Here is a 13,876-nt window from a genome sequence, read left to right as displayed (position 1 = left end):
CTGAATGGAAATGAGAATCTATCAAAATCTGGGGGAAAGCAGCTAAAACAGTATTGAAAGGAAATTTAGAGCACTGAATGCTGATGTTTGAAAAGAAGAAAGTTCTTAAGTTAATTATCTTAGTTGCCATCTCAGTTTATCTTAATTATACAAAAAAAAAAGGAAATTATATCCAAAATTTAATCATAAAAACCTTAATCCAAAAGAAGGCACAAAAGAGAGGATAGGAGACAAAGAACAGATGTGAAATATAGAAAACAAGCAGTAAGATAATAGATTTAAACCCAACAATATCACGAAACACATTAAATGAAAATGATCTAAAAATCTCAATCAAAAGGAAGAGACTGTCAGATGGGATTTTTTTTAAAGCAACATTCAACTTTATGCTGCTTATAAGAAATGCAGTTTAAACACAAAGACATAGATAGGATAAAAGTAAAAGGATGAAAAAAATATGTACCATCCTACCATTAGTCAAAAGAAAGCTGGACTGTTTTATTAATAAATATTACCAAAGAAAGATGGGTAATATTTATTAATTTGATATAGCAAAAGTCAACACTGTTCAAGTGCAGTGGTACAATAATGCACATATGGTAAATGGTACATATTTAAAACGCCCAGTTTGATAAGTCTTGACTTACATTATGCCATGCACCACAATCAAGATATTGAACATATCCATCACCTCCAAGTTTTTTCAGCCTGGGCACGGTGGCTCATGTCTGTCATCCCAGCACTTTGGGAGGCCGAGGTGGGCAGATCCCTTGAGGTCAGGAGTTCAAGAGCAGCCTGGCCAACATGGTGAAACCCCGTCTCTACTAAAAATACAAAAATTAGCTGGGCATGGCGACAGGTGCCTGTGGTCCCAGCTACTCAGGAGACTAAAGCACGAGAATTGCTTGAACCTGGGAGGCGTAGGTTGTGGCGAGCCAAGATTGCACCACTGCACTCCAGCCTGGGCGATAAAGCGAGACTACATCTCACAAAAAAAAAAACAAAAAAAACAAAAAAACACTAAACTAAACTAAAAATATTACCAAAGATGAAGAGAGATATTTTATAATTTCAATTCATTAGGAAAATATAGCAATCCTAAACATTTATAAGCCTAATCACAGAGCTTCATAATACATTAAGTAAAAATAAATCCACATTGAGAGATATTTCAATGACCCTTTCTCAATAATTGATAGAATAAGTTAACAGACATAACAAGAAGGACACAGAAGACTTGAGCAATACAATCAACAAGTTTGAACTAACTTACTTAGGAAACTCCAAGCAACAACAGCAGAAGATACATTCTTTTCTAGTGCATACAGAGCATTTACTAAGATACACAATATTCTGGGCCATAAAGCAAGTCTCAATAATTTAAAATGAATCAAATTATATAAAGTATATTCTCTGATACATTAGAATTACAAATCCATAACAGAAAATTCTCTGGAAATTTTTAAATATTTGGAAGTAAAACAATATGGTTCTAAATAATCAATGCCAGAAAGAAAGCAAAAGAGAAATTAGAAAGTATTTTGAATTGAATAAAAATAAGAACACAACATGCCAAATTGTAGGATGTAGCTAAACCAGTGCTTAGAAGAAAATTTATAGCACTAATCACTTATATTAGAAAAGAAAAGTCTCAAATCATTATGCTCCACCCCAGCCTCCCAAATAGCTAGAACTATAGGCATGTGCTGCCATATCCAGCTAATTAAAAAAATTTTTTTTTTGCAGGGTAGAGACAGGGTCTCAATATGCTGCCAGGCTGTCCAGGCTTGTCTTGAACTCCTGGTCCCAAGCAATTCTCCCTCCTTGGCCTTCCAAAGCACTGAGATTATAGGCATGAGCCACTGTGTCCAGCCCCTAACAATCTTTTTGTAGAAATTGACAAACCAATTTTAAAATTTATCTTGAACTGCAAAGGACCTAGAATAGCCAAACAACTTTGAAAAAGACAAATGAATTTAGAAGGCTGACACTACCTGATTTCAAGGAATATTATAAAGCTGTAGTAATGCAGACAGTGTGTTATAAAAATAGAGATCTGGCTGGGCATGGTGGCTCATGTCTGTAATCTCAGCACTTTGGGGGGCCAGGGTCGGCAGATCACCTGAGGTCAGGAGTTCGAGACCAGCCTGGCCAACATGGTGACACACCATCTCTATTAAAAATACAAAAATTAGCCGGGCATGGTGGCGGGTGTCTGTAATCCCAGCTATTCAGGAGGCTGAGGCAGGAGAATCACTTGGACCTGGGAGGTGGAGGTTGCAGTGAGCCAATATTGCGCCACTACACTCCAGCCTGGGTGACAGAGTGAGACTCTGTCTCAGGAAAAAAAATAAAAAATAAAAAATAAAAAATAGAGATCAATGGGACAGAATCAAGAAGCCAGAATTAGAATTGTATAGTTATTTGATTTTTGACAAAAATGCAAAGGCAATTTGATGGAGAAAGTATAGTATTTTTAACAATGATGCTGGATTAACTAACTATCCATATACATAAAAGGTACCTCAAGCCATACCTCACACCATATACAAGAGTTAACTCAAAATAGATCACAGACTTAAACTAACACCCAAGTGAAAACATAGATAAAGCTTAGAATAAAACACAAATAAAACGTTTTATTATTTTTGGGCTAGGCAAAGATTTTTTAAAATACAACATCAAAATCGTGATTCATAAAAGAAAAAAATTGGTAAATGATACTTCATCAAAATTAAGAATTCCAAAGACAAACCACAGAGAAAAATCTTTGCAAATCACATACCTGATAAAGGACTTGTATCTCAAATTTCAGTATTCAGGAAAAAACCCAATCCAATAAAAAATGGGCAAATAATTTTAACAGATACTTCACCAAGCAGACATATGGACAGCAAATAAGTACATGAAAAGATGCTAATGTCATTAGCAAACAGGAGAATGCTATTTAAAACCACAACAAAATACCAGTACACAACTCTTAGAATAATTAATATTAAAGATTGACTATGCCAAGTGTTGAAAAAGATGTGGAGGAACTGGGAATGCTCATATACTGTTCATATACTGGATGTAACAGGGCACAACAGCTTTGGAAAATGGTTTGGAAAACAATTTTGTTAAAGGTAAATATACACCTGTCACATGGCCCAGACATTCTACTCCTAGGTATTTGCCCAACATACATGAAAGCATATATGTACACAAAGACATCTTCACGAATCTTCATAGCAGATTTATTTGTGAAAGCCCCAAACTGGAAACTCCCTAGATGTCAACTGACAAATGAATAAGCAAAATGTGGTATATTCGTACAATGGACTACTACTCTGAAATAAAAATTATGGTTCACTGATACATGCAATAACATGGATTAATCTCAATATAATTATTACAAGTGAAAGAAGGCAAAAAAATGTATATACTATATGAATCCACTTAAAGAAAATTCTAGAAAGTGCAAACTGATCTATAGTGACAGAAAGCAGGTCAGTAGTTGTCTGGGGACAGGGAGATGAGTAACCTAACTGAAGGATTATAAAGGGGTACGAAAAAATTTCGGGTTTGTTTTTTTTTTTTTTTTTTTTTTTGAGACAAAGTCTCTTCCTGTTGCCCAGGCTGGAGTGCAGTGGCAAAATCTAGGCTCACTGCAACCTCCACCTCCCGGATTCAAGCAATTCTCCTGACTCAGCCTCCCACATAGCTGGGATTACAGGTGTGTGCCACCATGCCTGGCTGATGTTGGTATTTTTAGTAGAGATGGTGTTTCACTATGTTGGCCAGGCTGGTCTTGAACTCCTGACCTCAAGTGATCTGCCCACCTCAGCCTCCCAACATGTGGGGATGACAAGCATAAGCCACCACACCTGGCTTGAAAAAACTTTTGGAGGTGATGGATATGTTCGTTGTCTTGATCATAGTGCATGGCATAATGTAAGTCAAGACTTATCAAACAGAACATCTTAAATATGTACCATTTGCCATAAGTATATTATTGCGCCACTGCACTCCAACAGTGTTGACTTTTGCTATTATCAAGCTAGATATCATATATCTAACCCATTTGAACCAAAGATCTTGTTCTGTTCTGGTAACAGTCAAGTTTTCCCTGGAAATGGTCTGATTTTCTTCAGCATAGTGTGAGTGAATGTGACAAATGTTCTTTGTTGAAGAGTGGAGTTAACCAACGAATGAAACAGCAAGTTATAAGGTTCCAAGTTGATGCCCACTAGTGGGTGATGATGGTGGGTGGTGACGGTAGCCAACATAATAGAATACAGAGGTGAAAGATAAAGAAATACAAGAAGAGATACAAGGAGAGGAAGAAGGATCAGAGAGACAAAGAGGTGGAACGATAGGAAGGAAAGGAAAAAGAGGGGAGACAGAAAGATAAACGGAATAGGAAACCAAGTTCTCTACTCTTCCATTTTTGTATCACACTAGTCTGTTTCTGATGAGAGGAGGGTACCGAGGGAGGGTAGATGACAAATGCTTGAATTACTTTTATACACCATATAATGATTTAAAATAATATTATTGGAAACTAAATTAATTTGTCTTAGAGAAAACACCAGATACCATGCCAGACAATTACAGACTATTTTCCTTGGTTTTCTGGATATCTTTTGCAAGGTAAGGTGATTTATATTAGAATAGGGTAATTTTCACATCAATGTTCCCCAGTAATACTTTTAGCACTTGTGTTACTTTTTTTTTTTTTTGGTAGAGACAAGGTCTCACCATATTGCCCAGGCTGGTCTCAAACTTCTAGGCTCAAGCAATCCTCCTGCCTCAGCCTCCCAAAATGCTGGGACTATGGGCATGAGCCACCATGCCTGGCCTAGTCTGATGTATTTAACCCAGCTGAAGTTGGTCACAGTGGTAGACCAAGAGCAAAATTCATGCAATATCCAGTTGGTAAAGTGTTGTTATAGGAGCCTGAATTCTCCAGCCCCAACTCTGAATGTTAAAACTAATTCTCTTCAGAAAGTACCTTCAACATAAATCCACATTTGTTTTTAGCAGTAAGAAATGGTCTGTAAGAATCATAAGGTTTTCCTACCTTGACAAAAATGGTCGAATTGCATTCCTGCAATGCCTCCATTAAACTAATCACATGGAGACACACCATTTCTACCATCTGAAACAACAAACATCAAAGTTAATTCCATTCCCAGTGATATGGAAACCTTGCAAACTAGTTTGCAGCCACAGAAGACCGACGTCCTGTGCCCACGAGGTCTTTCTGTGTAATGACCATAGGAGACCACTGGCAATGGTGTTCATTCACCTCTGAAACTTCCAACCAGAAAAAGATTTTTAAAAAGCTCCAGAGGCTTGATAATTGTCACGCCTCCCTCATTCAACTCAGGGCTGCCAATGGAATTCAGGCATTAATCTCACTAATCTGCACTGCACTGACTCACACCAGGGGATAAATGGCTTCTGTTTCCTTCATTTCTAACTATGGAACTCTTTGGATGTAAGAGTTGTGTATCACGCTAGTCTGTTTGAGAGGAGGGCACCCAGGGAGAGGAGATAACAAATGCTTGAATTACTTTTATACACCACGTAATGATTTAAAATAATATTATTTGAAACTATACTAATGTGTCTTGGAGAAAGCACCAGATACAAAGTCAGACAATCACAGACTATTTTCCTTGGTTTTCTGGATATCTTTTGCAAGGTAAGGGGATTTATATTAGAATAGGGTAATTTTCACATCAATGTTTCCCAGTAATATCTTGATCCTTTCTCAATCTTGATCCTTTCTACACAGTGTCTTCATCGGCAGTAACTGTTTAATTTACTGCAGATCTGCTTCCGAGGCTTTATTCTCCGTGGGACAAGGTAGTCATGCTTACGATAGTTCAAAGACAGTTGAGGCGAAATCCCTCATCAGAAATCCCTACAGCTGGATTTTAAATATTCCAGGGAGATTTTTACCAGACTGGCTTATATATGGTTTAACAAAATTTTCAGAATGAATTTAATTCACATTCTTTTGTAATATCATTTGCATAAAATTCATGTACAACAAATTCATTTGTAACATTTAAATATGGAGAGTGATTTGGAGGAGAGGTATTTCTTGGTATCAAAAAAACTAATGATAGAAGGAACATTTTTAATCTCTAGCTTAAGTTTAAGGCCTCAGTTTTGTTGTCTGTGAAATAACAGAATAGAATGTTTGATCTCCAAATTCTTCATTAGTCCTAGAATCTGTGATCCAATAAATGTAATTATTTTCCATAACAGTCAGAACTATTCAAATGCTACAATTTTCACATAAACTTCCTTTAACTTGAACTAAGACATCTCTCTACACATAGAATGACTGTATCATTTGCATCTCTAAAGAACAAAGTGCTTCACTAAAGGAAATATACAATCCCCTTCCTAATTAAGAACCAAAAGAAAATACTTCTTAGGCTATTCTTCAATCAATTAAAAAAACATTTCCTGAATGCCTTTTGTGGGCAGTGTAGTGTTGGGTTTCAGGGCACACTGGAATCATCATTATGGTGTCCCTCCAGGTCCCCTGCTCCTAACAAACAAGAACTCTACTGATGATGTCCCCATAATCAAGACACTGGTTGCAGCTTTCCCAGCTGAGAGTCCTCCTCCAATACGCAGTCAGAACCAAAGGACTCCCTTGTAAATTCCTTCCATATATCCTCCAACCTTGACTCCAGGATGAATACTCCACACTGGTTCAATGAAGTGGGCTTAGGCTAGCCATACCCCAGACATTTTCCAATGAGCTCTGGAACAGCCCCTCTCTTGGTGAGCCGTCTCCATTCAACAGTACTGGATTTGAAGATTGGGAGCAGAGGTCCTTACAAGGCAACTAGAAAAGGTGAGGCTCCTTTCAGGCTTTGAGCCCGGAGTGGAATGAACACCTGTAGTCAGTCTACTCTTAAACCACCACAAATAGATGACCTAATTGGCTCAAGTTTTTCCAAATTGCTTTGAAATCCTCAAATAATATGAATCTCATTCCTAACCCTCTGACATTATAGCATCAAACAACCCTTCAATGTAGAAATTTCATACAACATACATTTGATGTTAGGCAGAAAAAATAAAAATTGTTTCTAATATTAATAACTGTACTTGTTTGCTTTTTAATATTTATATATCAATATAAAACTTTTGAGATACATATACATTGTGGAATGGCTAAATCAAGCTATTTAACATGTGCATTGCCCTACATACTTATTTTTTGTGGTGAGAACATTTGAAATCTCTTCATAGCAATTTTCAAGTATAGAATATATTGTTATTAACTGTAGTCACCATGGTGTATAATAGATCTCTTGAACTATTGTTTATTTTGTTTTTAATCAAAATGCTTATTTTTAATCAAAATGCTTATGCAAGTAGAACATCCAGTTTATAAGGTAACAAATCCCTGATCCATTTATATAACCTTACAACTGAGATCTGTGAAAACAGGGAGTGTGAGGATTAGGAGTGGTGTGGACACTTTGAGATTTCATCTCAGAAGGGAAACCTGTCTGTGAACTCACCACTTTGTTATGGGCCATTAGCTGAAGGATGCTGGGTGTCACCCTACTCCAAAATTCTAGTGCTGTCAGCATCGCCGTGAAGCTGAATTCATTCTGATTTTGGAGATTTGTAGCGACAGCACTTTGCTCGCAATATACTGTCCAGAGCTGAGCAAAGATGAACGCGTGGAAGAGGGAGCACATGTGCAGCACGGAGGTCTGAAAAGGAAGAAGACGGCATCGGTGCATTGCATCTCAGCAGGCTGTGACCCTCCACGGAGCCCTCCCCGCATGGCTTCGGTCTTGTCAGGGAGCACAGTCAAAGCACAAAGGCATTATCTCAGAGTTACAAAGTCATGATTCATCACCTTAAAACAATCTGCTCTGCTCTCTTCTCCACCAGTGGGAGTGTGCTCAGAGAACAAAGCACATTTTTGAAGAGAAGGCACCTTAATTTGCTGAAGAAATCTACCCACCCCCTTGCCCTTTAACGAAACTGACATTCCCATCCCAAAACTAGATTAGGGAGAACAATCATTCTGCCATGTTAGGACGTTTCCTCATCTGTAAAATGGGAATAAGAGTAGCCTCTTCAAAGCATGGGAGTAAAGGAGGTGATATACGTGAACACCCTGCCCAGAAGTTCTTAATCATAGCAGCAGCAGCAGAGTTCCTCCTCTTAGCAAAAAGCACGTGCCGAGAGAGCACCTACAACACGCCAGAGACTGCGCCGAAGGCTTTTCCTAGATCACCTCTGTCACTCTCCAACCATCCCCTCGTCTATTTCACAGGTGAAAATCTGAATATCAGAGAGGTTACATACTTGTCAAGCTCATAAAATCACAAGTACTATAATTAGGAACCAAACCCAGATCTCAGTTGAAATATTAGGAATTGACTGCCTAATTCCTTTTGCGAACATCATTTGGATCATTGGGATGGGTGTGCCATTTTATCACATCATCAGCTTGCCCTGTCCCAAACCCGAGCTGTCCCCAAGGCCACTGTGACCTCCCAGAACTTGCCGAAGCTCTGTGAAGGTCCCCTGGCTCCTCCGAGCTGATTAGTACCAATGTGTCTGGTTTGCCTGGACAGGTTCATGACTGGTGCCTGCCTTGGGTTTACTTTCTTCCCTTTAGCACATCATCTGTCTCTGCAATTTACACAGTTCCCCTGCATAGGTCATGCCAATGTGTGTTTTGCTGAGTTTCCAACTGGCCTTCTTGTTTTCATTTTGTATTTTCCTGTATCTCTACAGATTTCAGTTGAAAAGACAGTACATGAAGAATTAGATAGAGAATAAATTTTTCTCCATTTTGTCTCTGGTTTTAAAAGCCGATCACAGAATTTTGATTATATTTCTAGCCTTTTATTTCTCTTCATTATTTTGAGACAGAAATGCCTGGGAAGCCAACTCTTGCTTGCCTCCATGATTTATCTTCATAAAAGTAAGTCTAAAAACAATTTGGGGGCAGGGGGAAAGACAGTCTGGGAATCTAAACAACTTTAAATAAGACATTAGCACAAAGTTGTGTTTCTAACATCCACAGGAGGGCAAGTGATAAGATGCATTTTCTTCTCAGAAGAAACATAATTGGCTGATAAGGTTTCCATTAGCAATTGCGATGCATACGGTCTTAATCTTGCAGAAATCACTTACCTTTGATTGCTCTGGAAATCCAATCAGGATAACAATAAGATGGTCTGCAATGTGGGAGCCTGCATCCAGAGGAATGGGCAGGCAGGGAGAGGAGGCATTTGGGCACACTGCATTGTGAGTGAGGGAACCCAGCAGAAGCCAGGACAACAGTCGGATGTGGGAGACACACTCGATGAATTCTTTAGGTCTGTTAGAAAAGAAGGAGTGTTAAAGATGATTTTATGTTTTCTGTTTCATTGGGTGCATAACAAATGCTTATTGGAGGAAGGGATAGAAAGTGTGGTCTTGCAGGCAATCACATAAAACAAAATGCCAAGGCAACTGAGTGTCAACAAAATGATGTATCTGTTTTTCTTGTTTTCCACTCTAATCCTGGATCTCAGCTTCTTGAGAAAAGAACAGCCTTTGGTGACACAGGATTACACAGCATTCTTCCACAAGCCTGGCTGCCTCTCTGACTAGCTTCCCTTTCTAAACTCTTTCCACTCCTGCTGTAGAAATTTATTCTGTGGTGGGCCGGACACGGTGGCTCATACCTATAATCCCAGCACTTTGGGAGGCTGAGGCGGGTGGATCCCCTTAGGTCAGGAGTTTGAGACCAGCCTGACCAACATGGCAAAACCCCGTCTCTACTAAAAATACAAAAATTAACCAGGCATGGTGGTGCGTGCCTGTAATTACAGCTACTGGGGGGGCTGAGGCAGGAGAATCACTTAAACCCACGAGCGGAGGTTGCAGTTAGCTGAGATCGCGCCACTACACTCCAGCCTGGGCAACAGAGCAAGATTCCGTCTCAAAAAAAAAAAAAAACAAAAAACAAAATTTCTTCTCTGGCATCCCCCGTAGAGGGGAGGAAGGAGATGAGGAGATATAACACAGCTGCCCATTTTCCTGCTCCCCTGTGATCTTCTCCTCCCACCCTTCTGATTCCCACTCTACACTTTTCCTCTGGACAGAAGGCTGACCACGCAAAAGGGCGGGCTCAAACCTACCCTGAGTTCCCAAGTCAACAAACCCATACACGCCTCTCTCTTCTTTAGCCTCCCTGAAAGGCAGGGTCAGGGGCTTGTACAACCTAACCTTGCACCAATTTCATCCCTGCTATAGTTTTTGTTCCAGCTACAATCTAAGCTGCTTGAAGGCAAATATATTGATACGTACTTATTAATTTACTTAACTAGTTGAAATCAAGCATTAAAGTGGTAATTCTAAGCTCAAAATTTTCATTCTTCATTAGGACAATTGGTTTTGTGGGAAGACAGGTTTGTTTTTTGGCAGCATGTCACAGAGCACTCTGGGTCAGCAAGCATGTATGGAGATAGGATCCAATTTCCATCTTCTTAACCAAGTATATTCCACTATCATAAATCTTCAGTGTACTCATTAACTCTAGCTGAGCCCAAGGAAACTCAGGGGTGTTTCCTGCCTTCTTTACCCTCATTCCTGGAATAGTAAGGGTCTTACCCTTGCTGCATTGCAGAGGGGGGATGATAAAGCCAAGGCAGGTAGCGGATCACAGCTTTATTATCTCTGTGGTTGCCCCGTGAGATGTCCATGGCTGCAATCTGGGCCAGCCCCACTTTGAGATGTCCCCCAAAGGTATCTTCATGCAGAGGCTGAGAACATGTCTTCATGTGGCTCTACAAAACCAAATGGTATTTTGTAACTCTGGCAGACACCTGGATTCATTCCAGGCCATTCTTTGAAAAGATCAGGTTGTCATTTCCACCCCTCTTATGGCCACTCTGAGCACATAACCTGCTTAAACTTCTTCAGAGCCTTCCCATTGTTCTTAGGATGAAAGGAGGGAAAGTTCCCTACTGTGGCCTACAAAGTCAGAAAGATCCAGCTACTGAGAATTTACCCCTTCAGCCTGCAGCTCCAGCTGTGTTGGCTCTCTGTGTTCTCTCCCGCTGCTATTCCCTTTTTCTGGAATGCCATTCCCACCTCTCTTCACCTAATTGTTCAGATTTTGGCTCAAGTGTCACTTCCTCCGGGAAGCATTCCCTGACCTCCCTGGCCAGTTCCATGCTGCTTTCTACCTCTTTTTCATAGCAATTGTGAGAGATACATTTTTACTGTAGTTTGTGTGAAATGTTCATTAAATTTGGCCTCCTCTACCAGACTATACATTAAATGAGAGCAGCTGTTGTGTCCGCTTTTGCTCATCACAGCATCCCCAGTGCCTAGAACAGTGCCATGATATTATAGGTGCTCATACATATTTGTTGAATTAATTTAGAAAAATTTCTTTGCTCAGTGTGAGCTCAGTGGGAAGAGCACTGAACTAGGTGTTGAGACCTAGGTTCTAGACCCAGGTCTGTCCTAACTAGTCCCATGGCCTTAGATAATCCACTTGCCACTTGATCCTTCTGATATGTTTCCCAATAGGTAAAATCAGAGGGTTAGATTATGACTGTATTCCCAACCTTTTGATGACCCTGCTTCCTACTTATTATTTTTTGAAAGCATCTGCAAAACAACCTAAACACGTTTAGGTAACAATTGTTGCCTCTTCTTTGTACATCAAAGTCATTTAAGTGTGGGCAATCAGATTCAGCAAGCAGTAACCAGCACAGGAGCAAACGATAGGGGAGCTTATTAAGAAATGACTGGGTTTACATATCGTGAGAGATGCTCAGTTTACATTTTGATTCTACTTTCTGCCTGGGATTTGCAAACCTATCACTATACCAAAAACCACTGTGATCATCTGAGCAGATCCAGGGAACAGGTCCGTGATTAAGGGACTGTATTTTTGCTGATGAACTTCTGGGATTACTAGCTCCCAATTATCAAAAAGGAATCATCTAGCGCCAGATTGCAATTTGGCTGCTCCTTGGACCATGTTTGGATTCTCTTCTGCACTCTGCCTAGGGCCTTGCTCAGATCTCTCAAACTATTCATCTTTTAGCTTCCTAGTTGAATCATAGCAGGAAAGTGGACGTGCATCAGCAATTCATTCCATCCTGCAAAAACTCAATCATCTCAACAACTTCACTGGGATTGTGTCCATATGCAAATTAAATTTTGTTCTATCCCCTTTCATCAAGGATTTTCTTTAAGAAAATAGCTTCGATGCAGCAAAAAATAATACATAGTATATGCTTGCATAATGTGCTACAGTTTATGAAAGTCTCTTCACATACATTATTTTTTATTAAACCCCCGTAACAGTCGGGCAAGGTAGGGATTATTGGATTTGTTCTTCAAAAGAGGAAACTGATGCTCAAGGTAATTAAACGATGCTATGTGGTAAAAAGAGAATGAATTGAGAGTCACAAGAATCTTAGGTTCAACCTTGACTTTACCACTTAGTAGTGTTACTTGAGCAAGTACTACACCATCCCAAGCCTCAGTTTCTCAATTTGTAAAATGGGGATAGTATCTTAACAGAGGTATTGTGAGAAGTGAATATATGGCAAAAGTAAAGCTATGCATGTGGCTGATGCCATATGAATGTCCTTTCCCTTCCTCTTTTCCTCTTTGCAAAGCTGGACCCTGGCTCTTTGATCCCCCAAGGCAAGGGCTATTCAACAGTGCCACAGCTGCCTCCCCAGGTAGCAATAAGTTCCCTATGGTCTACTTAATTCTCCCAAAGCATCTCTGTTTTGTGAACCTGAAGGATGAGCAGGTGGTGGTCATCTCACCTTCAGTTTGGTCAGCGTGTGCATGTCTGCCATGAAATCCAGCACTTCATTGATGTACTGCCTCACACACTCCATCGCTGCAGTCCCACACTGAAACACAAGGACACAGCTGGGTCACAGCTTCATTTTTGCCCTGACTGCAACGATTGCCTCACTCTGGTTTCACGTTGTTTACTAAGGAGTTGTTTCACTTTCTGGATTTCTGACTCACTCCATTACTCTCAGCGTAGTCTCTGACTGTCTGCTCAGCATTTGGACAAAAATTGATAGAAAGTTTGTGGCGGAGAACAAAGAAACAGGAGAGGCCTATGAGAGATGGGGCTAAATGTTTTTATCCACTGGGTGATTGGACTGATTTTCTGTGTGTGTGCTTGTTTGTAAACTGCTTTGTATGCAAAGATTCAGCCTATGTCATGCCATTAGTATCAGAGTCTTTAGGACATCATTCATCCCAAAACACAGCAACACATTCTCATTCTAGGGAAGTCTTAGTTACACATAAAATACATGCCACCAAGTTCTACCACCAGAATCTTGAATCTATTTTCTGTCAAAAAAGTACACAAACAAGCATTGTGTTTGCTGAAAGAGTCAAAAATTCTCATACTAGTCAAGTCACTTGCAAATTCACCATAATCTTAATTCCTGTCCTCCACCTCTGGGAAAACTACTGTTAATATTTCCTTCCAAGTTTTTAAAAGTTTTTTAACGTATATAACATACACACATACATATAATGTTTATAAGATTGAGATAACATTTTTCTAACTTGCTTTTTAATTAAATACATCATAAGCATTTTCCAATTAATTACTTACACACAGTAGGTACACTATTAAATAGATGCATGTATTACTGTCAAGTTCTTGCTAGGGGATAAATAAAAGAAAGAAACAAAATGGTCATCTTCCCCACATGCTCGACGTGTGTTTGAAAAGCTTGGAAGGAAAAGAAAGCAAGTTTGTGTTTTAGGTCGTTAAATGGCATCGGCCTGCTCTCCCTGAGAATGCAGTGAATTTAGGATTATAAGCACAGCAAAGGAAAATGAA

The 13,876-nt window shown here is 39.6% G+C and overlaps 1 protein-coding gene across 3 annotated transcripts in view; it reads right to left on the bottom strand.

Annotated features, from left to right (window-relative positions):
* Window positions 1–13,876, bottom strand: part of UNC79 (unc-79 homolog, NALCN channel complex subunit) — a 366,916-nt gene that overhangs the window by 8,437 nt on the left and 344,603 nt on the right. For all 3 annotated transcript variants that reach the window (XM_010384517.2, XM_030930113.1, XM_030930114.1), the window contains 5 exons: window positions 12,828–12,917; window positions 10,642–10,817; window positions 9,178–9,364; window positions 7,539–7,736; window positions 5,063–5,140 (listed from right to left, as the gene is read on the bottom strand). In XM_010384517.2, the coding sequence (XP_010382819.1) occupies window positions 5,063–5,140; window positions 7,539–7,736; window positions 9,178–9,364; window positions 10,642–10,817; window positions 12,828–12,917 (729 nt within the window). The remainder of the gene's footprint in view (window positions 1–5,062; window positions 5,141–7,538; window positions 7,737–9,177; window positions 9,365–10,641; window positions 10,818–12,827; window positions 12,918–13,876) is intronic.

Source organism: Rhinopithecus roxellana, chromosome 5 (assembly GCF_007565055.1).
Source record: "Rhinopithecus roxellana isolate Shanxi Qingling chromosome 5, ASM756505v1, whole genome shotgun sequence".
Classification (NCBI taxonomy): domain Eukaryota; kingdom Metazoa; phylum Chordata; class Mammalia; order Primates; family Cercopithecidae; genus Rhinopithecus; species Rhinopithecus roxellana.
The sequence above is the reverse complement of the archived record's forward strand: the minus strand, read 5'-3'. Positions and strand labels throughout refer to the sequence as shown.